Genomic DNA, 27,842 nt, shown 5'->3' on the forward strand with positions numbered 1-27,842 from the left:
AGCTCCAATGAAATGGATCACTTTCCATTTTTTGGTAAAAGCTTTTCTACCCTTCTTACAAAAAGGAAGGCAAGAGAAGTCATTTGTAATTTCAGAAGCTTCTAAAGACACTCTAAAAGAAGTTCCAAATATCACACCAACCTTCACATACTCAACAGCTCTAGGAGAGAAGTCACAGGCATATGCAAAAATATTCAGATCTTCTTCTAAGAGTGGAAACAAGCAGTTCCCAACCCCACAGCCTGCTTCCAGAATGGTCAGTTTCTGGTCTGCAAACTGAGGAGGAAGAAATCCAAAATAAAGTGCATCATTTTTGTTTTCCTCACGATATGAGCAGAGACACTGTTCAATCAGCATTTTAAAAGCTATAATCAATTTTAATTACCATTGATTCAAAAACTGAAGTAGGCATCCATTGGATAATCTGACACTACAAAACAGAAATCTTGATTTCTGCAAAATTACAAATTGTTCTAGAATATATTAATATTTCTTTAGTCATCTACCCCTTAAGTAATCAACAGATTGTTGTACCATTTCTGTCTTGTCCTTCATTCAGCTATAATGAACAGATGCATCTGGCTATTCCCCTTAATGATGTTTTGCAATTATCCTGTAATTCTGGATGCTTTTCATTAAAGTAGTGTTCCGAAGCACACCAACTTGCATCTGAAAACGTCACACCACAGAGAGACAAGTGTTTTATTTAGGACATAAAACAAGTATTCCAGATTTCATTCTTAGCACCCAGTATGGGTCAATTATAAACTGAAAACGAACTGATGCATCTGATTCTTATATCTTTGATATTAAGAGAGACTACACAGGGCACTGCAAACTTAACATGTGACAGCTCTTACCCTAATGACTTTGTTAAAGGTATTATTAAATCATTTGGAAACAATCGATCCCACCTTTTACAGAAGAAGTATATAGATCTTACCTCCCGACATGCTTTTAACTCTTGGAACTCTCTGGTTGTCCAATGCCTGTCTTTGAAGAAGTTGGTGCTGTTTCTTTTGTAAAATAAATCCCAGTTCTTCTGTGCCTCTTTCTCCAGTTTTAGTTGTTTGAACTCAGACACCAAAACCTGATCTTTTGCCAGTCTCTCAGCTTCCTCTGGGCTAAGGATTCTTGCACTATGGCCCTTTTTTTGGAAAGCACCATCTTCAGTAGATGTTGTTGTTATATTTAAGCAATTGGGTGATGTGCTTTCTTGGAACATCCTAGATTCTTTCACACAAATGTGAATGCCAAAGACCCAAGGGTGATTTTTTTTCCTTAGTGTATGTTTCCATCACTTAAATTCGGTAAAATAACTGAGGATCTAAAAGCAGAAGAAAAAATGAAAGAGTTACAATGTGCACTTGTTACAAGTTTACAGTGATCTGTCCTACCTGATGGACTGCAATGACACCAGATTTCTCTTAATTTCAGAAATCCTCCATCCAAACTAACAACTGCATATGACATCACATTGATGTCAAAGTTAAAGAAGATTCTTGAGTCTGCCGGTCTTCCCTCTGCATCCTAGAAAGCTACCTAACAAGAGAAAGATGGTGCAGCTCTAAGCTTATTTTCACTAAAATTGACTTTAAATGGAAAGTAAGGACTGTGGTTCTTGTTAACCCCAGTTAGAACACCTCAGAAAAATCGTAACTAAAAAAACAGGTGACACTTTAAAGTCCCATTAAAGTTGATAAAACAAACTGTATTCACATTAGCATTTTTCCTTCCTGCTCTCACCTCTGTGAGAAAATACTGGTGAAAACATCAGCATTTATAACACCATACCACTCAAACAAGAGAACAAAACCAGTACTGTGGCCAAAATGCCCATACCCGGCCTGTGTCAGTACTCCTTCCACTGCCCCCTCCTGAAGATCCATGCCAGTTTTAACAATCACAGGTGGTTTTACTTTCAGAAGTTAACAATAACAGAGCAATGAAAAGAGTTCTGCATAGGCTAGGAAGGGATCCAAATCTTTTCTCTGATGTTAAACCATTTCTGACCCCTGCCTTGCCACAAACATCCAGATCCTGGAAGATGGCACATGTGAATTAAATCCTGCACAGCTCAGTAACTCCCAGGGAAGCCCAGGCAGCCAAAACGTGTTACTCATGTACATCAGCACCCAGAACCGGGCATCAGTGTCATTTCACCAAAATGGAAATAAGAAAAATATACCTAACAGTACCCACCCTAAAGCAAAAAAAAGAGCAATACTTCGCTTACATATTTTATCTTACATGACACAAACACAAACGTGTGCAAATAAAATAAAGAACTGTCAAAGTTTTGTCCAGCTTGATGGGAGACATGACATTTTTTTCCTTCAAAAACAATGGAAAAGGTTACAGAGAGGAGGCTCCCTTGAAAGAAAATCTTCTCAAAAAGAGTATATCCTCAACAAAAAGCTTAATTCTACTGTGTGCCTGGCACGCTACAAAAAGATCAACGTTTATATTTCTTCATAGGACAAGCTAGAAAAAATTAATCCAAGCTAGTCCTTTCACTGACCCATTTGCGCTCAGAAAACGCTGTGGTGTGAAGTTAGCACAATGATAAACACTTTTTAACAGCCCATGTTTAGGCTAAAGAGCCTTTTAAAGGTGCATAATCCAGCCCTAAGACCGCAAATAGATAATACCTCTGTGCAAGCCCCCCAGAGCCCCCACAGGGAAACCGGCTTCCCGCCAACAGCTCTTCCCTCAGAGGGGCCAGGGCCGCCACTGCCGCGCTCAATAGCCCGGCAGGGAAGGCCCCTCCTGCCCCTGCCCTGCCCTCCCGAGGGTGGGGAGCGCCAGGCTCCCCCCCCTCTCCTCCGAGTCCTCCCCCCCCGCGGGGACACCAGCCCCTGCCCGGCCCAGCACCCCCGCCTTGCCTTGCCTCGCCTCGCCTCGCTCCGCTGTACCCGCCGCCGCCAGCCCCGGAGCAGTTTCCCAGCTGCACTCGGCACCCGGAAGGGCGCCGAGCGGCAGCGCACGGAGGAGAGGAAGGGACCGGCCGGGCCGGGAGGGGACAGGACAGGACGGGGACCATGAACGGCTCGGCGAACTCGCTGCTGGACAAGGAGGGTCACCCGCTGCAGCTGGGCGAGAGCTTCGAGCGGCGGCCCAAGGCCTTCTTCCACACCATCCGCTGTGAGCGCCACCCCCTCTCCCTTCCGGCGGGCTTCGCTGTGGCTGCCCCTTCTTTCCCCCCTCTCCTTCCGTCCTCTCCTCACGCTCCCCGCGTCCTGTCTCCCTACCGCCTGCCCCGACGGCGCTTCCCCTTCTGGCGCACTCGCCCCTCCTGCCGGCGAGCCCCCTGTCCTCGGACCCCTTCCCGCGTGGCGGCCGCGCGGCGGGGGGCAGTACCAGCCCGACACCCCACCATCCTCACCGAGGTTTCCTCTCGGGGTCCTGCCGCGGCTTCTTACTCGTTAAGGGCCGTCCCCTCCCTGCCGGCAAAAGGGGCCTCTAGCCCGCCACGATGAAGCCTTCCAGTCGCCCTGACACCCCCACCGCCCCCTTGCTCCTCACCACCTCCTTCACGCCGCTACCCCAGGGCTTCGTCCCCCCGCAGCGTCCGCCTCCCACCCCCCCGAGCGCCCGTCTCCCCCCTGCCCCCCCCACCCCCCCCCGGCGCCTGTTTTCCCTCCCACGAGTGTTTTCCCCACAGAGATGACCATCTCCGGCGGGCAACGTGGGGGAAGAAGTGGAAGGCGGATGCCAGCCGAGAGCGCTGGTGGGGAGGAGGTTTGGGCGAGGGCAGGCCAGGGAGGACGAACGGCTTATGAAGTTTCTCATAAAATGCGTGTGAATCGCTTAGGAGCACAAAGCTATCCCCTCCATAAGGGAGTGGCTTGCTATTTTATTTTATTTTATTTTATTTTATTTTATTTTATTTTATTTTATTTTATTTTATTTTATTTTATTGGCAGTCCCAGGACAGGTCACTGCATGCCCTGGGCCTGGCGGAGTTCCTGGAGAGGAGCGGGGCTGGTCGGCAGCCCAGATGCCCACAGTTTGATTTTTAACTGGTTATTTTTGCGATGAGGCAACATGTAACCCAGCAGCCCCGTCTTTGGCTGTGTCAACTCCAGCCCGCAGTAATAAATCATTTCCTAGAAAAGCGAGCAGAAATGACTCAAATGCATAGACTACTGCCTAATAAGATAAAATCGGAGGTAGGCTCTTGAGCAGTTATAAAGTTTTTGAATAATTGGAATAATATGTGGTTTTTAAAGACACCAGCTATTATTCTAACCATTCATTGGGTACATTTAATTTCATATTAGAAGATTGTTTTGAAGAGGAGCTCACTGTATCTCTGTACTTGAATACTGTGGGCAAGAAATTGCTTTTTCATCCCCTAAATGAGTCCAGGATTTGAAATGAGTAGTAAATCACCAACAGTAAATGAAAGTAATACTAAACTTATGTTTCAGTAGCTTTGTATTAAGGTGGGGAATTTATACGGTTAACAGTAGGATTTTTTGTTGTATGATGCATAATCCTAGGGCCGGTCTCATGGCCTGTATTCATACACTACGAGTAAGTAATTTCTCTGATATTAGTCACCTGAGTGCAGCTTGAAAGTACAGCTTTCTAGATTGAGCTGTTACTCAAGCAGATGGTCAAGGAGTGAGGCAAAGTTATTTTGCTCAATAGTAAACTCTGTCTAGTGGATTAATACTTAAATTTTGTGTGTTTCACCCCTCCGGTTATACATAATTCCACCATGTTAAAAAATGCCATACCATATGTTTGGTACATTTAACTGTTTATACGTAACACTGAACAGTTTTATTCAGCACTAACATACTAGCAAATTTCCATTTATAAATCAAAATTTTAAAATAGCCCAACTCTCAAATGAATGAGGTTGTTGTCGGATAGTGTATGAATTAAACCCAAGCCATATCCAGATAGAAGTACGCTGGATTTCTAGAATTGAAAGTGCTTCAATAATCAATTTCTTAAGGGATTGCAAAGTCAGAGCTCTTCAGACTATAACTGGAAGAATGCAGTTTTATTTCAAAAGAGCTTTCTGTATGCTGTATTTTCCATCTGTGACTTTCAAGTGAGATCTCTTCATTTCTTGGTTATATTTTTTTTTTCTAATTGTTGATCGGGAATTATTTATGTGGGATCCAAGCATTATATTGGTCCTGTAATCCTCTTCACATAAAATACAAGGGGATTTTGTAAGCTGAATTTGTTTTGGCCTTCTTAAAATACTTCATTCCTTTGCATAATGTTTATGAAATACTGTACTGAAAAACTGGATTATCCCTGGAACACACATCTTAAAACATTTGACTTTTGGAAAAAGGACTGTGGGTACATTTGGAGGGACATACATGCGCTCAAATCTACAGCACGTACACCTAGTAAGCTAACCAAATGAAAACAATTTGTTGAGCGTTTGTTTAGAGTAACTCTATTGTGCTATACCTGTGCTGTTGAAACTCTTGATCCTTTTTTGGCAAAGACACTAGCTCTGGTACAGCTGGTTTGTTTTATTTAGCAAGCTTGCACATAAAGTAGGTGGGAAACAATAGCTAGAAATAGATTGCTCAGATGAAAATAAAGGGTATGATTTGGTCTGGCAGTTAAGGCATGAGGATTAAGTCAAGTGTGCCTGATTCTGCTTGTTGTGCTGTCGAAGTAAAACTCAATTAGACATTAATGTCCTCTTAATGAGAATTTATTACAAGCCGGGGGTTTGTTTGGTTTTTTTTTTCTGCAAATGTGCTTTTCATAGTGGAATTATATTTAATTTTTTTCTGAGATATTAATTTTTTACCTAATGCAGTAATTAAAAGGCTTGATCATGAACATGATTGTACCTCTTCATCCAGAGATGCTAGAATTTAATGGAGGCTTATTTTAAAAACAAACAAAACAACCCTTGTCTATCTGATCTTATTTCACTTTGTCTAAATCCTCTGTGAAAATATTACAAGGTCTGATAGTTTTTTCTGGGTTTTATGGCTCATCAGCATGACAAAATAATGAGGGTAAAAATACTTTTTAAATTAAAATATTCTTAGTTCAAATAAATACACTAAACAGAAGTACCTTGTTTGGGGGGACAAAGCATTCTGTACAATACAGCAAAAATACTTCAAACCAAGGTTAGTTTAAAGCTATTACAGTGTCTCACCTTAGTCATACTTTCCATCCACAGTGGCTTTGGACTAGCATGGAGCCTGCTGAAGTAAGATCAGCACCTCTGTTTTCCTTGTAGGTGAGATCTGAGGTCTCCTCTACCCTTGAGGAGGTATTGTGGAGGCAAGATGGCTGTTAAATAGCCAGAAATATCAGTAAGGCTAAATGAGTTGGTGTTACTAAATTAGTCTTTGTCACAGAGAGAGTCCTCAGGTTTGTAAGTTGATACTCTTTTGAGATGCGTGGTACAGTTTTACACTTGCCTGCAAAATTAAATGTCACTCAAAGCCTGGGGTTTGGAGAAGTCTACTTTTGGTCTTCAAACACAAGATGTAGAACCTTATTTCCATTTTAAAAAGGAAGTTTAGAATCATCACATGACTGGGGCGCTGAGCATAGACACGTTGTACTGGTGTGTTATTCCACCCCTACTGTAAACACTAATGTATATTTTAGCATTCCCTATAATCACAGTAAATGTGCAGTGACTCTTTGCAGGGCAGGATAACACTTCTGAAGACTCTAAGAAATGTAATCACAATTGTTTTCCTCTTTAGATGATTTTAAGCCAGCATCGATTGATACATCTTGTGAGGGGGACCTCCAAGTGGGTAAAGGAGATGACGTAACAATCACATTGCCACATATTCCAGTAAGTTTCTTACACATGTCCTTGTTTACTCTCCAACAAATTTGCAGTGTAGTTACAGTCTAATGTTATTTTCACTTTCATCTTTGTTAATACAAGTGATTTCAATATTTGAGCAGCCAGACTTGTAGTGTGTTACCTTAGGAAAGGACTGTACAGTTGAATATTTGTAAAGGCTTACATTTGTAAGGCTACAGCCTGTTCTTTACTTTCGATTCCTTCCTTCCTACTCTTCCTTGAATAATAACACTTTTACTGTTAGCTGAAGCTCTATACTTGGTTTCCATCCATTTTTAGTGCTATGGCATAACGAAGAAAGGCAGAGTAATTTGGGCTTTACTCAAGGTTTGATATTCAGAAGCCACAGGTAGACCTGTAAGCATATTCTTCCCATTACTAAAACGTACAGATAGCATAGGGGATTCCCTGCTTTTACCTGTATCAGCGGAAGCGACGAGGGCAGTTCTGGTGAGTGGCAACAAAGTGGTTTCCCATCTACTTCCTCCTCAAATTATGCCGTAAAGATCTACTGTGTGAGGATGACGGTCAAACAGCAATAAAACAAGTGATGAAACTGTTTATACATGCAGCTGTTTTGTAATTGAAGGTTCAGTGGTTTCCTTACCAAAACGAAAGTGCTTGCATGCTGGAACTGGATTTGTTTATTAGCTGAAGTTAGTGCTGTGTGTCAAGCCAATAAATCAGAATTCACAGACTTTGATGGGTTTGGTGGTTGCAGAGGGCCACCAGTCAGTTTGGGAGCCATGTGTCAGATCCTTTTGGTGTTATTTATTCTAGCATGTTTAATTGGTAGGTGATGGTACTGTGATAATTCTCACTGAATGAGGCTTTAGCCTGCTTCCCCCCGCTCCTGTTTTTTATATGACTTTAGTCACCTTTAGTGCTGCAGGAGGTTACATACTAGTTTTTGTCTATAAAAACAATGAGCATGGTAGTGCTATTTGAGGGCCAGTAACAATACAATTAATATCAGTGTCATTCATCTTGGATTGACTGAGAGCAGTGTTGTTCATTCATCTTCTGTGTTGAATAACATCACTTGTAATGACGCTTTCCGAATCTCTGTACTGATGAGTTTAATTTGATTGTCTTCTCATGAGTAAGAACAGCTTTAAGCTTACAGTAGGCTTTGGAGGCCTAGGCAGCTAACTGCACTGAATGCAGCCGCTCTGCGTATGTTGTTCCAAGGCAGCGCTGCCTCTGTTCCGGGCAGAGAGTTGGAAAACACTGAACATACTGGAAAAGATTGAGAAGTTTTGAGATCATTTCATCCTGACAAGTTTTACTTAATTTCTTGGATCCTGCTTTGGTTCTCAGTTGCTCAACAGCTGGATAGGATTCAGATTCTAAGTTGTTTTTTGAAATTGCCTGGTCCCTGAGGATATCTATGATAATTTGTTCAGTGGAGATTTATTGGTGTCCCTTGCTGCTTGGATAAATTGAAGTACTATTTCTACATGTGGATTTAGTAGCTTTAATATTAGATAAACAGTCTTGGTTGGGGAAGTGAAGAATTTCTGTTTGTTAAAAAACCCTCACGTGTGAAAGCATCAGATTGATTAAATGTCACCTGTTTCACCTACCTCCTCCTCCTATTCTGTAATCAGCAGAATCTGTAAGCCAGTGTTATTTAGGCACTAACATAAAAACTAAACATTTAATTTTAAGTAGAAGGGTGGGACTGTTAATTTGCTTAAGCAGGGTTCTATTTCTGCTTAATTTTTTAGCTGAAATCACAGTCTTTGCTGAGTTAGGAGGTTTCTGGGTAGCAGAATGATAGCCAACAAGCTTTGATCAATTTTCATTAAATTTGTGCATTATACATTTCCTGACTTAGTTGTCAACAGCAAGCGGGATTTGACTTGCAGCTTGCTTTTTATTCTCTTAAATGTCGCTTTCCTCTCTTAAAAGTAGGAATGATAAAAATGTAAAATGTCTTTGAAGACTAGACTTTCTTGAGACATCTTCTCTGAATTGTATCTGTATCTTTTACTGTATCTTTGTTGGGAATTCAGGTTTTTCACCCTTACTGCTCCAAAGCCATTTTAAATTCAAACATATTCTATTTATTAGCAACACAGAGAATAGGAATTGCATTCTGAGTGATTAAAACAAGATTGTTAGTTTTTGCTACTTAGAATAAAATGTAGAAGAGTGCAGTTTTTCCTTTTCTCCCTGATTTTGGTTGCTTTCTTACAGCATGTGCAAAGATGCACGTGAATAAACTTCTTTTTTTTTTTTTAAATTTCTTTTGTACAGTAGCTATACATAACAGAGAAGTCTGAGGAGGTTTCATGGCCAAGAACTTATTTCTGTATATCCCCTTTGAGTAACATGTCCTTTTTTGACCTGGCCAGGTACGTGTCCGTGCTGCTATGTGCAGATAGACCATAGATTCTGCCTCCCGTAACACCAAAAACAGGTGTATGAGCCAGCCTGTGCATGGATGCAGTACAGCTGAGCATAATCTCAGCAGTATCAGTTAGCCAGCGTGCACCACCACATGAGTGTGTCTTTATTGCTTCTCAGTCTAAGCCATTTGGCTTTTATGGCTCTATGCAGCATTGCGTGGATTTGGGGACTTTCTGGAAGGTGTCAAAATACCCATTTGCTTTGAGAAGACATTTTGGTATAATTGCATGGCATCTACATGCTAACCTGACTTTGAAAAAGGCAGCTGTTCTTATGTTGTTTGTGACAGGTTTTTGTAATCCACTACAAAAATCCTGCCTTTTATATATATACACACATATTTATATGTATTAAATACAGACCAGTTTAAATTACTTTTCAATATTTCTTTAGGCAACAGTTCTGCTACACAAATAATTAGAACTTTATTTCTTATCCAACCCCAAGATTTCCAGAGCAGAAATGTCAAGAAGATTTCTGACACTTGTCAGGGCCAGCTATGCAAATTCAGTTATGTTATCATTTTGGGAATGAGAACTATAAATAATAGCAACCATGGAGAAGTTGTTTTGTCACTGCAGAGACACTTAAAATGATGAAAGGCCTAATATTGCTATGACGAAACGTCTGATCTGAATATAACCATATTTCTCCCTTTTCATGAACGAACATTTTCTGTAGGAACTAAACATTAACCGCTTAGCCTCTTGGTCAGAACAATACATATATTAATTTCTCTTAGTGTTTATAAACTTTTGGGTAGGGGAATATAACCAAACAAATGTGTGCTCTTTCTTTGATACCAGGGTTCAACTCCACCAATGACTGTGTTTAAAGGAAATAAAAGGCCATATCAGAAGGACTGTGTGCTTATTATCAATCATGACACTGGGGAATATGTGCTGGAAAAACTTAGTAGCAGCATTCAAGTCAAGAAAACAAGGTAAAGCTGGGAACAGGACTGTTGATAGGATTAATTAATTCTTGCTGAAGTTTCTTCTTCAGGCTGTCTTTTGAACCAGAACTCAGTTTTCTTTTATTTTGTAGCGATGTTTAATTACTAAGCCTTATGGGCTTTACACGGCCAATTATCTTGCCTAAAAATGCAAATAGGAGTGTGAATCCAAGAATAAAGAATTTGTAAATTCTCCACTGCTGAAAGGACATAATTATAGTTTGCAATGAAACACCGCTGATGATTTGAAGCTTTGGAGGCTGAAGGATGGGATGTATTTCAGGAATCTCTAGTTAGCTCCAAAAGACCATGGAAATATTAGGCTGTCAAAAGGATTGTTGGACTTTCTAGGTTTGTTCCCTACCGCTTCCTGTGGGAGTCATGATGCTTTAATAATACACTCTTAGGGAACAGGAAACACTCATCTCTGTATTGGATCAGTGATATATTAAGTGGAACAGAAGTCCAAAGCCTGCAGCTGGGGGCGAACTGTAGAAATAATGGTTATGAGGTTTTGCCTAGAATTGCTGAGGCTAGAAATCCTCCCTGACCCAATATTCTTGCTTCACTGCACAAATGCTACAAAATGTGCAGTTGGAACATTTTTAGCAGTCTTGCTGCTCTGCAAGTACCTGAAGTCTCTGGATCGTGTTCTTTCAGCTTCACTGGACCACAAGTTATTGAGATCTAAAGAGAAAGCAGTTATTCAAATTCTTGTGAAGAAGCAGCTCTTAAATAATTGTACAAGTTTTACATTACAAAAGAAAGAAAAAAGAAAAAAAGAAAAAACTTCATTGCTGTGTAGAACTTTAGCTGCTAAAACTACTAGAAATGTGAGTTGCAGCTCATCACCAGTTGGCTGGAAGTTTGCCAAGAACACCTTGAGTTCCGGGTAAATGGACTGTAACACTCCTCTGAATCAGTGATGTGAAAACTCATCCATTTGGCATTCATCTTGTCCAGTGCATATGGGCACATCATAGATGAGATTTGAATTCCCAATTTAAGTTCTGCTGTACTTTGTCCAGGTGAAGCTTAAGTCAGAAAGGAGCAAAGAAGTGCAGGAGGGCTTGGGTTCAGTGAGGTGTTTGGATCCACTGAGTTTTGGCTCTGGTGAGGTGAAAAATGTTTCAACTTTTCTCAAGCAGAGGCAAGGTAGTAAAAAATTTGGAATTCTTGTTTTGAGGAATAGTGCTTTGCTAAGTCATTCAGTTTTCCAGATCAGAAGTGTCTCTCTTTCTTTCATGGCTACTTTGATCTTTAATGACCTGTTGACACTCTGTGGGAGTAGAGTTTTTATGGTCATCACAGGGGATTAATTGCACTTATTCTGTATAAAACCTTCTGTAGTTACAAGACCATAATTAACACTGAAAACAATCTTTTGCTTTTACCTTTCACTTGATACAGTGAGTGTATTCCCAAATCCTCACTTCTATTGTAAATGACTGTGTAAGCTGCATTAATGTGGTATCTAATAGCTGTGTTTCAGTATGAATGAAAAGGTGGTTCTGTGCTTGATTTTTGAGGTTGCACCTACGATTCAATGAGGCACAGAGATACCTAGCTCAGATACCAGAAGCGGTTTAGGTGAAGCCCCAGGAAGTTCCACGTGGGCTAGTTTAACTTGTTTCTCAGTGGGATTAGCTCACAGGCACGAAGTGTAACACTCCTGAACTGGGACCCTCCTAGAACTGAAACTGAGCTCTGATATCCACATAAGCTGCTTGTGTGCTACACTACATAAAGCCATACCCCCAAAGGCTTTGGTGTTGTGTGATAAATACACCACACATTTAATCTCATTATGGTGTACCATAGAGGGACCTGGGGACCTGAATAAGTATTTTGTTTTGTTTTGTTTTCTTCTGCCAAGGATATTGATTGTCCTACAATCTCAACCACATCATTGATTCAGTAAAAGGAAGAAATAACTGATTTGAATTGAACAGCCAGGCATAGCGTTATTCTGGAGACTATTTCCCACTAAGGAAACAGCTTAAACTATTTTTAAGGGATAATAGCAAATGAATGAGAAACAGGAATTAAATGCTTGCATGCTGTATTTAGCAGTAAGAATGATTGCTCTAGTCAGGTTGACCTCTAAGAGAGTTCAGTTTGAGATGATTTAATTACAAGTGAGAAAATTGTTTCTTTTGCTGTGACTGTTTCAAGCAGGATTTTGTTATGAGTGGATTTGTTTTATCATGTAGTTACTTTAAATTACTATGATTGCTTATTCTTTTTTAAAAATACTGATTGCTAAATTAAAGCCTTCGTTGTTCTTCAAGTAGAGAATTTGGCACCACTGAACCACATCTGGATTTGAAAATACATTTTGTAGGGGTGTTGTAGTGTAGTTGTGTATGCTTATTTCTTACTGAAAGCAAGTATTGCATACAGAAAGCTGTAATTCACTTTTGTCTTTATGAAGCAAAGTACAAATCTGTACAAAAGGAAGTCACAGATGATGCATTTGTACAAGGATATTGAAAAAGCTGTACATAGTTGCACAGTATGGCTGAATGTCTCTGGTTGTTTTTTCAGAGCAGAGGGCAGTAGTAAGATCCAAGCCCGAATAGAACAACAGTCTGCCCGAGCATCTCAGCCTCCTTCACAGTTCAGAGCCCCAACCAAGCCAGCAGTTGGATCTAAAACATCTCCTTTGAAAGATAATCCTTCGCCTGAGCCTCAGCTGGATGACATTAAGAGAGGTAAAGAAGGGTTTGTAGTTTCCTGAGTTTTGGTTGGTTTTGTCTGTCTTCTTGATAATAAAAACTATGAGTGTGCAATTTATAAAAATGTTAGAATGTTCAGAGATTAAAAGATGGTACTTGACAGCTGGTTTGTCATCTTTATATCTCATTTTAAGGCATCTTAGTGAATTATTTATTCTCTTCTGCCAGCGTAGATATTTATACTGCAGTTTTCTCTGGCATGAGAGAATTTCCTCTTTCTGGATAATTTTCTCTCTTCCAAACTATTTCTCTGTTCTGAAAAGAAGATAAAATAAGTGTGAATTCAGAAACCTGTAGCTGAGTGCTAGACAAGTTGAATGGGTGTCTTAGGCAATGATAACAACAACAGCAAAAGCTAATGGTCTAGATCTAGTTACGCAATCAAGTAACTTGGAGGAAAGTTATTCCTGCACTGAGTAAGCTTGGAGCCATTTCCCAGTGGGATGGAAGGGCTGGGTGGCTGTATTCCCATCACAAGACCTGGAGCTTCTGCCATGCCAAGTAGTGCTAGTAGGAGAGGGATGAGAGAGTGATCAACCCTGCAGCTTCCCCTTTACCTCAACCACTCCTCTGCAGCTTTGATCGCATCTGCCATACAGTTCCTATACTTCTGTTAAAGTACCTTGAAGGGATGACTGGCTCAACTCAGTCTCCTGCTCAAGCAAAGCTTTGTCTCAGTATTTCACTGTGAACAGGGCACACTTTCTTTGCCCAGGTCCTTCCTTTCATACTGGTGTGATATCTGATTTTGCTGCAGATAATGCAGTTAGAATGAGGAAGACTTTAAATTTTTATCTGGTTCTCTTGTGTTTCTTGTCTGTCACCAGATGCAATTATTTTAAGATTGTTCTTTCTGTGTAGTATTTTTTTCTGGGTCTCTTTTTCTTTCTCTTTTTCTCTCTGACCCACGTAGCTATTTTTGCCTGTAGACTTAGCCTATGTTAATTGCCCAGACTATGTTAATTACTTAGCAGAGTGGTTTTTTTCAGTTCATGGTAATGACTAGGTGGCATTTTTACTGCTAAGCTATCTGTGTGTTTGCATAGGTGCTGACTGGTCTCACTCTTTCGCAGCAGTAGTATTTTCAATACCTGGACGCTGGTCAGCAGACGGAATCAACGTCTGAGAGTCTATTAGCTACAGTTCCCTTAGCTGCATTGCCATTTTTATTTTCTGTGTAATAGGTAAGGAGAAAGATAACAAGTGATATATCAATTTAAAAATTGAATCAGTTGTGAATTTTATATGTCTTTTCTTGTAGTGTGTAATAAGTTACTTAACCAGTGGCTCTTTGTGTACATACAGTGATTTGTAAAGGTCATGTTACAGTAAGAGAGTTATATTTGTCTGGTGTAATATCTATTCTACAAAGACCATTTTCTAGTGGTCTAAAATATAAGTCACATTGTTTAGAACTGTCCTAGTAATTATTTTTTTTGCCACCTGATCATCTTTTATTGGAAAGTACCTCCAAATAAATAACCTGTAGAGTTTTGTTTCCAAAATCAAGCAAAAGAATACCTGTCTTGTACTAAAAATAGGACTTCAAGTTGGTGTTTTATAGGGAGAGTCGTTCAAGGCCCCAAAAGAGTGCAAATACCTGGGCAGGGTTGTTTTGGGGTTTGGTTGGTTGGTTGGTTTTTTTGCTTACAGTATATGCTCTTAATCAATGCTGGAAAAAAGTTATAATCTAGAGCATCAGCATTACTAAACCATTTATATCGCAAGAATCTACTTGGGAAAGGTAAAACTAAAATGGCACCATTCTACAATGAAAGTAATTATTAAAACAACTGTAAAAGCTGCGAGGTAGACTTCAGTCCTGTTATCTTCCCTTAACTGTCTTTTTATGAACAAAGACTTGTAAGTTCTGAAGAGACTGTGGTCTTTCCATCCAAGCAGTAGCTTTCCTTTTAGGTGAAATACCTCCTTTGTACGAAAGAAAAATAAACATAAAGCGGAAATTCTGTGTTTTCTCTTTAATGGACACAGCACAGAACTTAAAATCCCCGAAGGACGTGGTTGAAAGGATCTCTAGCACTATGACACTCTCTTGCTCCCAGTATGCCCTGCTTAAAGGTGTGGTAAGATACACAGCCCTCCTGATGTTTAACAATAGTTTTAAGGTAACCTCAGTGTACGTTTCTGCTTTCCCCTAGTACCCTCAGCTGTGCATTCCCATAGCTCGCCCTACAGATGAGCTGGGAAACGAACTTTCAGGTGGGTCAGTTCTCTGTCCCGTTACACAGCTGTCCAAACAGCAGTGCCTGAAGACAAGTCAGAGCGCGTGAGAGCTGAACCAGTCCTTTCCTTCACGCAGAGAGGCCTTTGGGAGGCTGGGTCTAGGGTCCTAGACCAGAGGAATCCTTTCCTCTGCAAGCTTTTATATTGTCCTCCTGCCTGAAGGGAGCAAAAGAGGGGATAAGAGCTTGTTCTTTTTGAATACTTGGCTACATCTGATAACATTTCATTAAGCAGTGAACTTTTGTACACACAAACCACAATACAGCCATTTGTGTGCATGAAATAATTGGCGTTTATCAGACATATTTGACCACAACAAAAATGTTTTCAATAACATTGAGATAATTACAGCATGCCGTACTTGAAAAAGAACCCACAGAGACATATTTCTGTTTTGCAGACTGTAAATTCAGTGCTTAAAAATCTGAGCAGATCTTGTTTACCTAAAATGCAGCTGTAGTGTGTAAGGATTATGCCATAGTGCTGTGTTTGTCTCTCAAGAACACCTCAATCAAATTTTTTGCTCTTCAGTGTAAAATACTACCTCTTCTAGCTGCCATCTCCACATACTCTAAGTGCCAGTATTAAGCTAATTTCTCTCCACCTTGCATACCATTATTAAGAGTAAGCATTCTGCTATAGGCATACAACCTTATCCTCCCTAAAGCTGAATGACTTTATTTCCAAAAGACCTTGGTATTCTTACAGCCTGAGGTTAGGGCTTTAGTTAAAAATTCTGCATAGCCTATTGGAATTGAGAGAAGTAAGAACCCTTAGACATGATTATGGAAAGAAATTAGGGCATTTGATACTGAATATGTACAGAAGACAGCCCTGTTGAGAAAGGCTGTTCTGTTTGTATAATGATTTCTGACCTTGAATTTTTTTTACTCTAAGAACTGCATTGACTGCCAGTGTAAAACAGTAAGCCGTTTTGTTTTCTTGAAAGAAAGCCTACAGCTGTAACGTGAAATGTGCAAAAGTTAAGGTTCCCCGAGCAATGTCAGCCTTTTCAGATGATGTAGATTCAGTTAAGGCAAGTGTTCAAAACTATACTATATGGGAAGTTTTTTTTAAAGTGACTGCTGCACATCCTAACTTGTCATATTTTAATCCTTAAAGGTGCATTAAACATCTGACATGAGGCCTTTGATCATACGGTGCAAAAATATCTAGGAAAGGTCTGACTCTTTCAGTGTTCAGCTTAGCATATATGTACACATATACACAATTGTTTTAATTTGAGGCACAGCAAGGAAATGTTTAGCCAAGGCTTCAGTACCTATAACCGCACTAAGCCTAACAGGCAAACAGGAAAATAAAAAAATCAGACCATTTTAAAGCAGATGTGTTTTTCCTACAAGGCTTTGGTGTCATCGTTGGCTTAGCCACTATCTTTGACAGGGTGACACAAGAGGGTTTTGAACAGACTTCCTCAGTGGTCCTGCTGGAGTTCTGCCTGACAGACTTTTAGCAATGCAGCAGCCACCACAGCATTAGTGAAAACAATTACTTTTTTCTCATCTGCACAGAGGAGATGTTTAGAATTCTGGGCTCAAGGAATTAAGAGACAAGAGAGACCTGAGGCGAAGCTGACAGCCCGTGAGGCAGAAGTTGACTAGACGATGGGCTCAGACCAAGTTTCCACCAGTGACCACTGTCCCTGATAACATCCTTAACTTCCCTGTCCTTCAAGCTTGTGATACTGGCGCTGTTTTGCTTTTTCTGCCTGTATTCAGCATAGTGGGCCTTACCACTTCTTCCAAGGCATTCTCCCTTTCCTTCCTCATAACCAAACCTTTTTTTTTATGGTCTCTTAGTTTTCTGCTTCCCCAGCAGAAAACCCTCACTTTTCAATCTGACACTAATGTCTAATTCTGTTTAAAATTAGCCAGGCTAATCTTCCTTTCCCATTCATCAGACTGCATCACTTCCTTCCTTCAGTTATCTCCTCTCCTACTGTATTGAGTTCAAACTTCTTGTTTAGATTTTTTTTCTAGTTCTCTGGAGCGCATGTCTTGTTGTATCTTTTTCTTTTCACCACCTAGATTGCTTCACTTTCTTCACGCTATTTTATATGCTGCTTTCTGACCTGCTGTGTTTTTCTCAGTCCGTGTGCCAACACTCCTGTATTTCAGCCATAGATTCTCTAGCTCTGTGAGCATACGTGTGTAATTCTCAGACACTTGACCTTTGTTAGGCTTTTTTTATTGAATCTTTTTTGCAGTATGGACTCTGGTCTATAGGTGATTGCGCTTGCTACAATCCAGGATATTCTAACAATGTATTGTTATCATCACTATAACTTACAACTAACAAGTCCATCACTAGAAGCGTGTGGAAATAAGTAATACCTTCTGTTGGCCTAATCATATATTCTTCCTCCCTCTTCCAATGATGTCTTATATTATGTCTTCAAGAAGAAAGAACAAGTTTTACCTGGCATACTAATAAAGTACAGAGAACACAGGTGGTCTAGTTAGGGATCTAGATTTAGGAAGTTAGTTGGAGGAACAACCCCACTAACCTTAAATACCCAGCTGGAGTTAGTCATATGGTTGTTCTCTTTCAATACGCCTTCCTTGCCTCTGATTCAGTATAACTATAGCATTTGAAATTGAGCTCTGAACTTTGAAATTGGAAAATAGCGGTTTTAAAACCAGCAGAAGAAAACTTAATTTCTCAAGCCAATACATGCTGAGCTAGAGGAATTCTCTCCAGCAAATAATGGAGAGGCTGAAAACTTAACTGTTAGTCTATAGTGTTAAGCAGCCCAAAGAAAATGGGTCCTATTGAAAAAGGGAAGTTCCAGTTGTTCAGACTTACTCCTGCAGGGATTGAAGATAAGCATTGAAATTGTGCCATTTTTACATAAAGGAAAGACTCATTTTACATGATCTGGCTATGCCATACACAAGAAGGATGTCCCTGGCTGAGGAGCTGGGGTTTGTCTCAGACACACATCTGACCTATGGTGAATTACTCCTGGTATCAGTTCTCCATTTGCCAGGTAGAGATGATAATACCTCATCTCTCCCTTCTTTGTCTTGTCCCTTTAGCCTTCTCCAGGGCAAGCGCTGAGTTCTAACCCCGTGGGTATAAAACTGCTAGCACAACAAAAGCCTGAATTTTGAGGGTTTCACATCCTATGCTTAACATATGTGTGAATATTGTTCTCTCATGGAAACCTGCCCAGGTGAACTGAGTCATTTGATACTGAACGTTGTGGGTGGATACAAAAGAATTGTCCTCTAGTAGTGTTTAGGCCACTTATATACATACGACATATATAATTATATGACAAATTTAACAGTATGGTATGATTTGGGGTGACTTACCTTAATAGCTGTTTAGTAACCGGTTGTTCAGCCAACACTAGCTGTTGATGATGCGGCTGTCGTGGTGCTGTCATGGTATTATTGCAATGTTTCTTTGCACTGGAAACCCTGCAGTGGGGTGTGTCTGACTTGAATTACTTCCCAGTTTCAGAGTAGTCTGTATTTTCCTGGCTACTTGTAGGCTCTATAGCAGGTTAAGGTATTATTACCACTCCCCAATATGTGAATATTCTCATCTGCCCCGCTGCAAAGTTATGTGATGTCATCCATCTGCTTCTGAAGTTTGTTTAAAATGAGTTGTGTGACTCTGCTCTGGAGCAGTTTCATGCATTATTTGAAGACAAGGCAGTTTCTGTTGTGATCGTGTGCCTGTGCCCCCCCCTCCTCCGCCTTTCTGTGTTTTCCAAAAGCCTAAATGTCACTGACATCTAACAATTTAGATCTTCCAGATTAAGATGCTTTTTAAAAATGGGCTGGCTGTTGGCCTGTAAAACTCAATCAAGAAATGTACTTACTTTGTACATAGAGCATATAACCTGTCAAAAATAATGAAGCAGGAAGTGCTTTCAGGAGTGTAAAGTATATAAATAATAGTGGAAGTGAAGGTTTTATGATACTAACCTATATTGTTGCTTCTTTAAATTTAGCTACAACAACTAAATAAAAAAGTTTTCAGAATTTTTTTGGTTTTCCTTCCTGTCTCCCTCTTTCATGTGAGACATTTTGATGTGATAAATGATACTTGACAGAACTATTGCATTTTCACATTCTTTTCCAAAATTCCATGGGGCCCTGTTTATGGTTTCAACCAGATGAATGTCCTTTTATTTCAGAGCTGAGAGCAGAGGTTGAAATTATTGAGCAGATGAGCAGCAGCAGTGGAAGCAGCTCATCGGATTCAGAAAGCTCATGTGGGAGTGAAGATGAAAGCTCCAGCAGTGAGGGGGAAGAGCTAGCACACGCTTCCCCTTCCCAGCCACCTCACCAGCAGTATAACAACAGGAATGCTGTTGCTAACGGCACCAGCAGGCCCCAAGGAAGCAATCAGCTCATGAGCACGCTACGTAAGTAAAGGCTTCTGTCTTACCGCTGTGGGAAGCTGCTTGAGACCACTTGTTTTCTTAGCATGTTGGGCTAACTCCATGAAGTGCAGTTTGCCAAACAGTAATCCCAGGGAGTCGCGCTGTCTGAAATATGTGGGTGGGGTTCTTTGAACAGAGGGCCAAGACCTGTGTGGAGATTGCTTCAGTTTGGTCTAGAGCCTGTGGGCATCAGTGCGATGGCCCCCCTTGACCAGGCTGAGCCTTGATTCAGCCCTCCAGGTGGAGTGAGTGGGTAGCAGAGCGTCAGTGCAGGAAGATCTGGTGCACTGGAGGATGGGAATTATTTTAATGTGAAAACACAGATTAGACATAAATAGTGGGGTTGTTATGCGTGTCAGTTAAAAGTCTGTAAGGAATTGTCAGTGGCACAAGGCTATCCTGTGGTCATAAATGCACAGTCTCTGTGGTCTTCATTATTAGCTGTATTGCTTTGTCAGAGTATTTACTCTATACTGTGTTGGTCTCAGCTGCGTTTTTACAAATACCACGTTTGGAAGGGAAATTTAAAGTGCCATGTGTTTGGTTAAAATATTACAGCTATAGCGTTTGCAAGCATTGAATCAGTATAAACTCACTCCACCCTTTAAAAAGTGTAGAAAACATTTTTAAAGCATAGTTTTGTCCCATGAGACTTTCTCTGGGGAGATGGTGTACATCTGTGTTGCTCTTTCCTTATGCTAGATCAGGTATATCCTAACTCAGTGGAGTTAAAATACTGATTTCCAAGAAACTAGAACTTAGTTATCATAAATTGCTCTTTAATTCCTCCCTAGGCATGTTTGCGTACATCTCTTGGCACCCACACGTAGGGAACTGGTGGAGTTGAAATACAGATAAATGTAGGGTTTCCAGCTTCCAGAAGGCAAGTATATTAATATAAACAATACTGAAAAGACCTGCTGGAAAACTGGAGAGGCCTGTCAGTAATGAACGTCGAGTGAAATCCAAAGTTCAACAAAGTCAGTAGGACTCTTTCCCTGTTTCTGGCTGTGAGCTGCCTCTTCCCTGCTTCTCCTGGGCCACAACAACAATACTGCATAGGTCATTGGACATCAAGAAGCCTCTGACTCCAGGAGAATTTGTGATTTAAAATCCTTTTGCCGAGGACTAATATGTCCTTGGGCATTCAAGTCACTGGTGACCATCTGCATGGGGAGAAACACCCCTAACCCAAGTTCTTGTTTCAGAAAGGGGAGAGGAGATGACGAAACCCAGGGCATAGCCATTGCGTAGCTGCTCTGCAGCTGTTTCAGGCGGGACCATGGAAGAGCTAGGTTCAGTTACCGGAATACAAGCATGACTCTTGCCCCCTTTTATCCCCTCCACCTCACCGAATCACAACTGCTCTGCAAAACGGTCTGAGATTGTAGGTTTGATCCATATCCTGGCCTCCTTTTGTCTGATCTCTCTTTGCACTTTGGAGGGGGGCTTTCACCATTGCAGTATGTGTCACCTTAGTTCAGCCGATAGCCTTGAGTTGCGATGGCTTTAACGTTCTTTTTGGTTTATTGACATGTGGAGGCCTTGCCTTGGTTATCCAAACGGACTTAAACAAAGAAAAATCTATTTTAAAAGGGCCAAGAAAGCCAGGAAATTCTCCAATGCCTTGTCCCAGAGCCACATACAGGAGGTTGGCTGGGTGGAGGCTGTGGAATGTCTTCCGCAGCTGCTAGCGTGGGGAGTGCTGTTCTCTTTGGTGGCCGTGGAGCCATGGATGCTTGGTTTGGCCTAAATCCGACCGTGTATTAGCCCCATGCTTAGTGTTCTTGGGCATGGAAAGCAGTTCCATTAAATGACAGATGATGTTTGCATTCATTTCTTGTGTTATTCTTATTTAAATCTTCCAGTGTAAATGTGACTGTTCTTTGGTTTGATTGCCATGAAATGTGAATTAACGCCTACTCAGTTGTTGTGTTTTGTTGGTTTTTGTTTTCCATAGGAAATGACTTGCAGTTGAGTGAGTCTGGGAGCGACAGTGATGACTAGAGGCTGAGCTTTTGCTGTTTCTGTTACATATACATGAAGAACTAATTTACCTTGAAGTGATCCTATTGCTTATGAAGAGGAGCTGGCACAGAGATAGTTCCATGCGTGGAATTTTAATAGAAGAAATGCATAGCCCTACAAAATAGCAGATGTTGAGGGCTGGTTTACTTTGTGAATTAAGTGTATATTTTGTGTATATTCTTATTCTTTTAAAGCTTTAAATAGATATGTACAGTCGGTAAGCCAATATATATAACTGTATGATGTCATCCACAAATTTATTGTTTGTAGAAGATATTCAGCCCATCATGACTTTTTTTTGGGGGGACACACAACTTTTGTATATAGGGTGAGCATGAGCCAACAGTGAGTTTAAAACACATGCAGGAGCTAGTGTGTGCACTGAAGTGGGACTGTCATAAATTAAGTTTCAGTACTAAGTTGATTTCTTTGGTTTGGGATTTTTCTAACATCTTTTTATTGCTATTTATGGTTGATTTAATGGACTTAGTTTTAAACAGTTGGAAAATAGGAATCATAAAACCATGTTCGTCACAAACCTTGCTGCACCAGTGCCTTATAAGCAGGTTTTATAAATAGCGCTTCCATTCCTGCCACCTTTCCTATAGGGAGCAATACTGAATACTCCTCAGATTGCCTTTGCAAAGAAGAGCTGTATTTCATGTACAGCCAACTGTACTCTGAGGGCAGTTACTCTTGCACGATAAAGGATATACATCAGTCACCTGAACACATCAAAATAAGAACCAGATCAGCATTATCTTTTGCAACTGAAGTGTCTTGCTTAACTCAGACATTCAGACCTAGTCTTCCGAAATATTTAGGAGCCCGATGACCAGTGAAATTGCAACGTCACAAATACAAGATACTGGACTTACTGGAATTGTAAGACCAGAGCACTCTTTGCAGTTTCCTAGAGAACACAGAAAGAAGAGATGAACTAAACAATTAACCGTGAAATTTCACAAGTCTTCCACCACAGTTGTCCAGGTAGACTTCAGGCCGTATCATTTGTTGGACAGGATCTCTGTGCTTGGCAGGAGTAGACAGAACATGAAATATTTGCCTAGGGTGAAATTCACCCCTGTTTAAGGGGGTTTAAAGGGTGCTTAGTTGGATTATCATTAACTTTTTTTGCTCACATGGAAAATGAGTGCCACGGGCAGCCTCTTACAGCTTGAACACCAGGCTGACTTTTTAAAACCAAAATTTAACCGGCATAGGACAAGTGGCGCTGTAGTTGTGCTGTAACGCAGGGGAATGGGAAGCTGAATTGGATGCCTCTCCATTCTCAGGTGTCTTCTGCTTTGCGCTGCTTTTGTCTGTCTGTTAGTTTGTGGTTTAACTCCTGTTTGTTTACTGAGCTTTTTTTTTTTTTTTTTAAGGTGTTGAAGAGCAAGGGGACATTTGAAGGGAGATTTTATTAAATGGTTTATTTTTTTGCATTAGATACATATGTAGGCATATTTTTGCATTATTGTACATACATTTAAAAATACTTGTTTTTTTAAAAGTGTTTTGTGATGTGGGTACATATTTTAACAGACAATTATGAAATATACTTGAAGTAAAGCCAGAATTGCTGTCCTTTTTTTTCTTTTCTTTTTTTTCCCCATTCCTCCTCTGACCGCAGAAGTGCTCTGTTTCAACAAGCTTGTATCAATTTGGGATTTTACACTTTGGTGCAGGAGATCTGCATGGTGGTTGACAGTCTAATTAATGCTAATACCACTCCTGACTTTTCCGCAGCTTAAGATCTGAATAAGCAGGGAGCCATTTCTCTGATGCCATTTCCCCGTTACTGGAGCTTATTCCTGAGTTCTCTTGACATTATTTGCACTTAAATGGAAAAGCGGCAGTGCAGCATTTTCATTGCCTATCATTCACTGGCTGCTTATGTGTTCTAAAATCCAGGACACGTCATAGGAAGTTTACTAATTATGTGTAAATAAAATATATGAAACTTAAGATGATAAGACACCACCAGGCTACATCAATTTGAATTGCCAATTTAATTATGGTTTAGCTCAGCAAGTGAGAAAACTTTGTTCAGATAATCAATTTTCGCCCTGTTTTATATTTGTACTCTAGGTCACGTTTCCCTGCTATCCCTTCCTAAAAGATTTCTTCCCTTCTCTGTTGGTAGTGAAATCAACATTTTTTCACGCAATTGCATACAGCTTTTAAACAACATTTGGCCGTCCTTCGTGCTCCCTGGAAATGCATCGCAATCAAGGGTGGCCAACCTGTTGTTGGCGAGCTGTGTAGCTGCACATCCCGCACCTAGACTACAGCATCTGGCTGCCCACGGGGCTGGTGAGTAACACAGTGACCCACAGCCTGCTCGTGGACGTAAGCCTGGCGGTCTCTACGTGTGTGTGACCAGCCTGTCCCCTCCTGCCACTGTGTCCCCAAGCAGCTCCTGGCACCTCCTGCCAGAGAAGCTCTCCGGGATCTTTGCCTTTCCCACAGCTCTCATGGGTTTGTGGCACGTGTTTCATGAAGGTGAACCATGTGGAGACATCAGTAGGCAACTCGTAAGATCAGAAAGGGTGGCTGCCACTTTTTCTCCTTTTTCTAAATACACGCGAATGTGTTTTAAAGCCATTGCCAACCTGACATTTTGAGTTGGGGCACTTAAAATTTTATGTTTCCTATATTAAGAAATAGTGAAAGTTGTCTGTGCGTTTCTATTAGATGGTTGTTCATTTGTTCATGATTTGCAGCAAGTTTTATTCAGATGGAAATTGGAATTCAAATTACTTGCAGAAAAGCAGTTATTTAGAATTCTTTTAATTAGTTGGCAATATCTTTAACATGCTGGAGAAATAAGTTGACTAAAATATGTTTTGATTAAACCTGGTAATGAAACAAAGTATTCCTGATTATTCCTGGTAGGTTGTAATCCTGCAGGATTTTAGCACTAGTGGATCTACGCTATTTTTTTTTCCACATAAGGCAGGAACATCTTTTATATGCTAATTAGTTTAAATGTGAACTAACAGTGCATACGGAATGCAATTATCTGAATGAACTGAAACTAAGTATTTCTTTGCATTCATGAGAGACCTGCCTGCTGGCTATGGCGAGGTTAGCAGTTCATGACAGTTTTGGTTTCTGATGGTTTCTTCAGTGACATCATCCATTTCAGTGGTTTGACTTTGCTTAGAACTCCACCAGCAAACGTGGCCTGCTTATGACTTTTCCTGTAATTAGAATTGCTGTAGGAGTAATAGTCAATAATGATTTAAATTTATTCAATTAGATTGTCATAATTTCAACTATAGTTACTAATTTTTTCTAATAAAAAGATTTTATTTCAAAAAAGACACATTCAGCCACCTGCTTATCCATCTTGGACACCTTAAAATATGATTGCAGCAATGCCCAAGCTGGTGTTTCAAATTTTAGTCATGCAGAAGAGCTTCCACCACCTCATCCTTTGTCCCCCACCCGAGGGCTGACCAACCCTACCAGCGGGGACGGCTTGAGTCACTCCAGTTAAACCACAGGTACGATCACCTCCGGGCAAAAGGCATCCCGGTCCCCTGATGAGAGCCATACATTATAAGAGCGTGCAGCACAACCCTCTCTTGTTTCACCAAAGCATCCCCCTCCTGGCATAAGTCTTGGCTGAACCAATTTTGTTGAGAAAGCAGACTGATCGGAAAATGTTTGGTTTTCTTCAGCACTGCTCGGAATAGCTCAGAGCTTAACTGTGGGTAGTACATCTGTTTTGAAGACACTGTGCCCAAGTTGATTTGCACAGTTTGCTTTATTACAGACTAGCTGTATGCCTGTGTATAGCTATGCATAGAAGTAGTTTGCTGTGCAAAGCTTTGTAGTCTTTTTTTTCTTCCTCCAAAGTCCATTTATTTGAATAAAAAAATGAACGATCCATGCTTTTTTTTTTTTGTGTGTGTGTGTCTTTTTTTTAATTTGGAAACTAAGAGAAACGTAGCCTGGAATTACTTGTAATGGAGAACACTTATTTTCAGTAATTGCCATGCTTCATTGTTCAGTGTGCTATGCGTTTCCTGCTAGCCGCTGAGTCAGAGAGATCCTATGGAAAACACAGCTGCCCAGCAATGGGCATCTTAATGGGATGGAGGCTTCTGCTGGTAACTCTGAGGGTCTCCGGTTCAGCTCCTAAGGATAAATGACTACGTCTTGAATCTACCTGGTTATTTACAGCTTTTTATACACACACAAATACGTGTGATATCAAAGACAAAAGAGCGTTGCTGATGCTTGCCTTAAAAACAAAAGCTGTGAAGTTGGAGAATCGTTGGTTGTTACTATACGTTGGTTGTTACTATACCGTTCAGCCAAACCCTGTTCTCAGAAGATAAGCTGATCAACGAACTAATAGTTAGCCGGTAACTACCTCTGGTTTCTGTGAGCAGGGTGTGTATATAAATTGAAAGGTATCTGTTGAGCTATTTCTTCCTATTCCCACTGCTTACACTCCCTTCCTTTCTTTCTTTTGTAATTCCATTATTTCTAGCACGTGTGCTTTCTGCCGCCAAAGTCCTGCAGGAATTTACAGGAAAGGCGGTGGGCGTTGAAATGTTACAAATGCATTAGCTGCTTGCATTAGCTGCTCTTGCTCTAAACTTCTTGTAAATGACAAAGACCTTGTGAATGGACCCATCGCACCCCCCCCACCCCTCTTGGCTTTGCCTTTACTGGGACTAAACACTGTTCCTTGGGGACAGCAAACAAACGCGCGGTGAGATGTGAGAGGGTGAAATAACTCAAGCTACTGCTGCGTACGTTGAGGATGCTCTGCCACGAAGCCGTGGCCTGAGCTAGCCTGCCTCGATCTCGCAGCATCGTTGTAAATAAAACGCAAAATTCATCGCTACCGTTGCCTTGTGGCTGGGAGAAGTAGAGTTTGGAGAAAAAGTGGGTTAAAATTATCTTGCTAAAGGGATTTGCATAAGAGTTTTGGTGAGATGTTTGGACCTGCCAAGTTTCATTTAGCTCTGCCAGTGAGTTTTTGTGTGCTATGCGTAATGGGGGTACCCAGGTCTCCCTGACCTTTTGGGCAGATGCTGGTGGAAGCAGGGGCTGGAGCAAGGCTGGCACGGCTTTTTCTATGTGCTGTTGGATTTAGTTGAACCGCGTGTTTTAAAAATGGCACTGACAAGCTAAATGAGACAACTGATGGAATATCTTGGAAGGAACCGTATGAATTTGACTTGAAATCCCACAGAATCTGTAGGTTCTGGTACACGTGCCAGTGATTTTACTTCTCCTGAACTTTTGTACAAAACAGGGCTTTCTGAAGGGCACACTGTAAAAATGTACTAAATATCATGTTGAAGGTTTTGCATGAAAATTTTGACCTGCCTTTCTTCCTACACCAGCTCGCTTTGTTGTAGGACCCTGTGTGAAAACCTTTGAGCACACTTGTACAGGGCCTGGTCTGAAGGAAAACATTCCCTGCGTGTTGCAAGTAAGACATAATTGTCCACTTCTTTGCAACCCCAGCCAGCCCGTAAATTCTGCCATCGCCCCTTCGTAACTTGGGAGTTGGCTTTTTCCTCCATCGCTCTCATACCTCCTTAACATTTTCCTACTGCCAGACATTGGAATCAGTAACAAAAATAAACAAGCATCTGCTCAGGAAAACAGCTATCAAATACTTCAGCGAGCAGCATGGGTTTTACTCCAGTGCTTCAAATAAGTCTGGTAGGAACGCACAGCCTGCAGTATGAGACCTGGATGCTCATCACATGTAACAAAGGTGGCCAAAACTTCCTAAGCGTATGGGACACGTACCAACATTTTCAATTGCGTCAGAGCCACAGGCTGTGCCCCCCGTGTGTGTTGGGAAGCTGAATGGGAGGAGAGGTTTGGGAGTGGTTTGCACAGAGGCGGTGACAGCAAGGCCATTGAAGGGATGGAGGTGGAGGGGACGCAAAGGTGAGTGTCCATCCAGTGATGCCAGCCATAGGGTCCTGTCAGCTGGGTCACACTGTAGCCTCATAGCAGCCCAGCATAACCAACGTGAGAGGTCACCAGCATGGGGGAGAGGCTTTGAATGCCCTGAGAGATGCTGGTGGTTGTCACCCTCTCCTTCTTGATGTCAGAAGTCTATTTGGGTATGTAGTCGTCGCGTTATTATGGAAGACAGCTGGTTGCTTGGGTCTGGATGGTGGAGAGCGAAGGTGGAAGGAGAAGGGTAGGGATGGGGACCGCTCGGCAGCA

The 27,842-nt window shown here is 41.1% G+C and overlaps 2 protein-coding genes across 8 annotated transcripts in view; one reads left to right on the forward strand and one right to left on the reverse strand.

Annotated features, from left to right (window-relative positions):
* METTL6 (methyltransferase 6, methylcytidine) overlaps positions 1 to 2,944 on the reverse strand; it is a 37,465-nt gene extending 34,521 nt beyond the window's left edge. For all 7 annotated transcript variants that reach the window (XM_054816362.1, XM_054816364.1, XM_054816363.1 and 4 more), the window contains exons 1-3: positions 2,901 to 2,944; positions 944 to 1,327; positions 142 to 276 (exon numbers count right to left, since the gene is read on the reverse strand). In XM_054816362.1, coding sequence (XP_054672337.1) covers positions 142 to 276; positions 944 to 1,225 — 417 coding nt within the window. In that variant the 5' untranslated portion in view covers positions 1,226 to 1,327; positions 2,901 to 2,944. The remainder of the gene's footprint in view (positions 1 to 141; positions 277 to 943; positions 1,328 to 2,900) is intronic.
* Positions 2,945 to 3,010: 66 nt separating this feature from the next.
* On the forward strand, positions 3,011 to 25,524 carry EAF1 (ELL associated factor 1). Its single transcript, XM_054816366.1, has 6 exons — positions 3,011 to 3,144; positions 6,717 to 6,811; positions 10,048 to 10,184; positions 12,744 to 12,910; positions 19,350 to 19,580; positions 21,559 to 25,524. Exons 1-6 carry the CDS (start codon positions 3,042 to 3,044, stop codon positions 21,603 to 21,605), a joined length of 780 nt encoding a protein of 259 aa, XP_054672341.1. The 5' UTR covers positions 3,011 to 3,041; the 3' UTR covers positions 21,606 to 25,524.
* Positions 25,525 to 27,842: the final 2,318 nt, after the last annotated feature.

The sequence above is a fragment of the Grus americana genome, chromosome 2 (genome assembly GCF_028858705.1).
Source record: "Grus americana isolate bGruAme1 chromosome 2, bGruAme1.mat, whole genome shotgun sequence".
Taxonomy (NCBI): Eukaryota; Metazoa; Chordata; class Aves; order Gruiformes; family Gruidae; genus Grus; species Grus americana.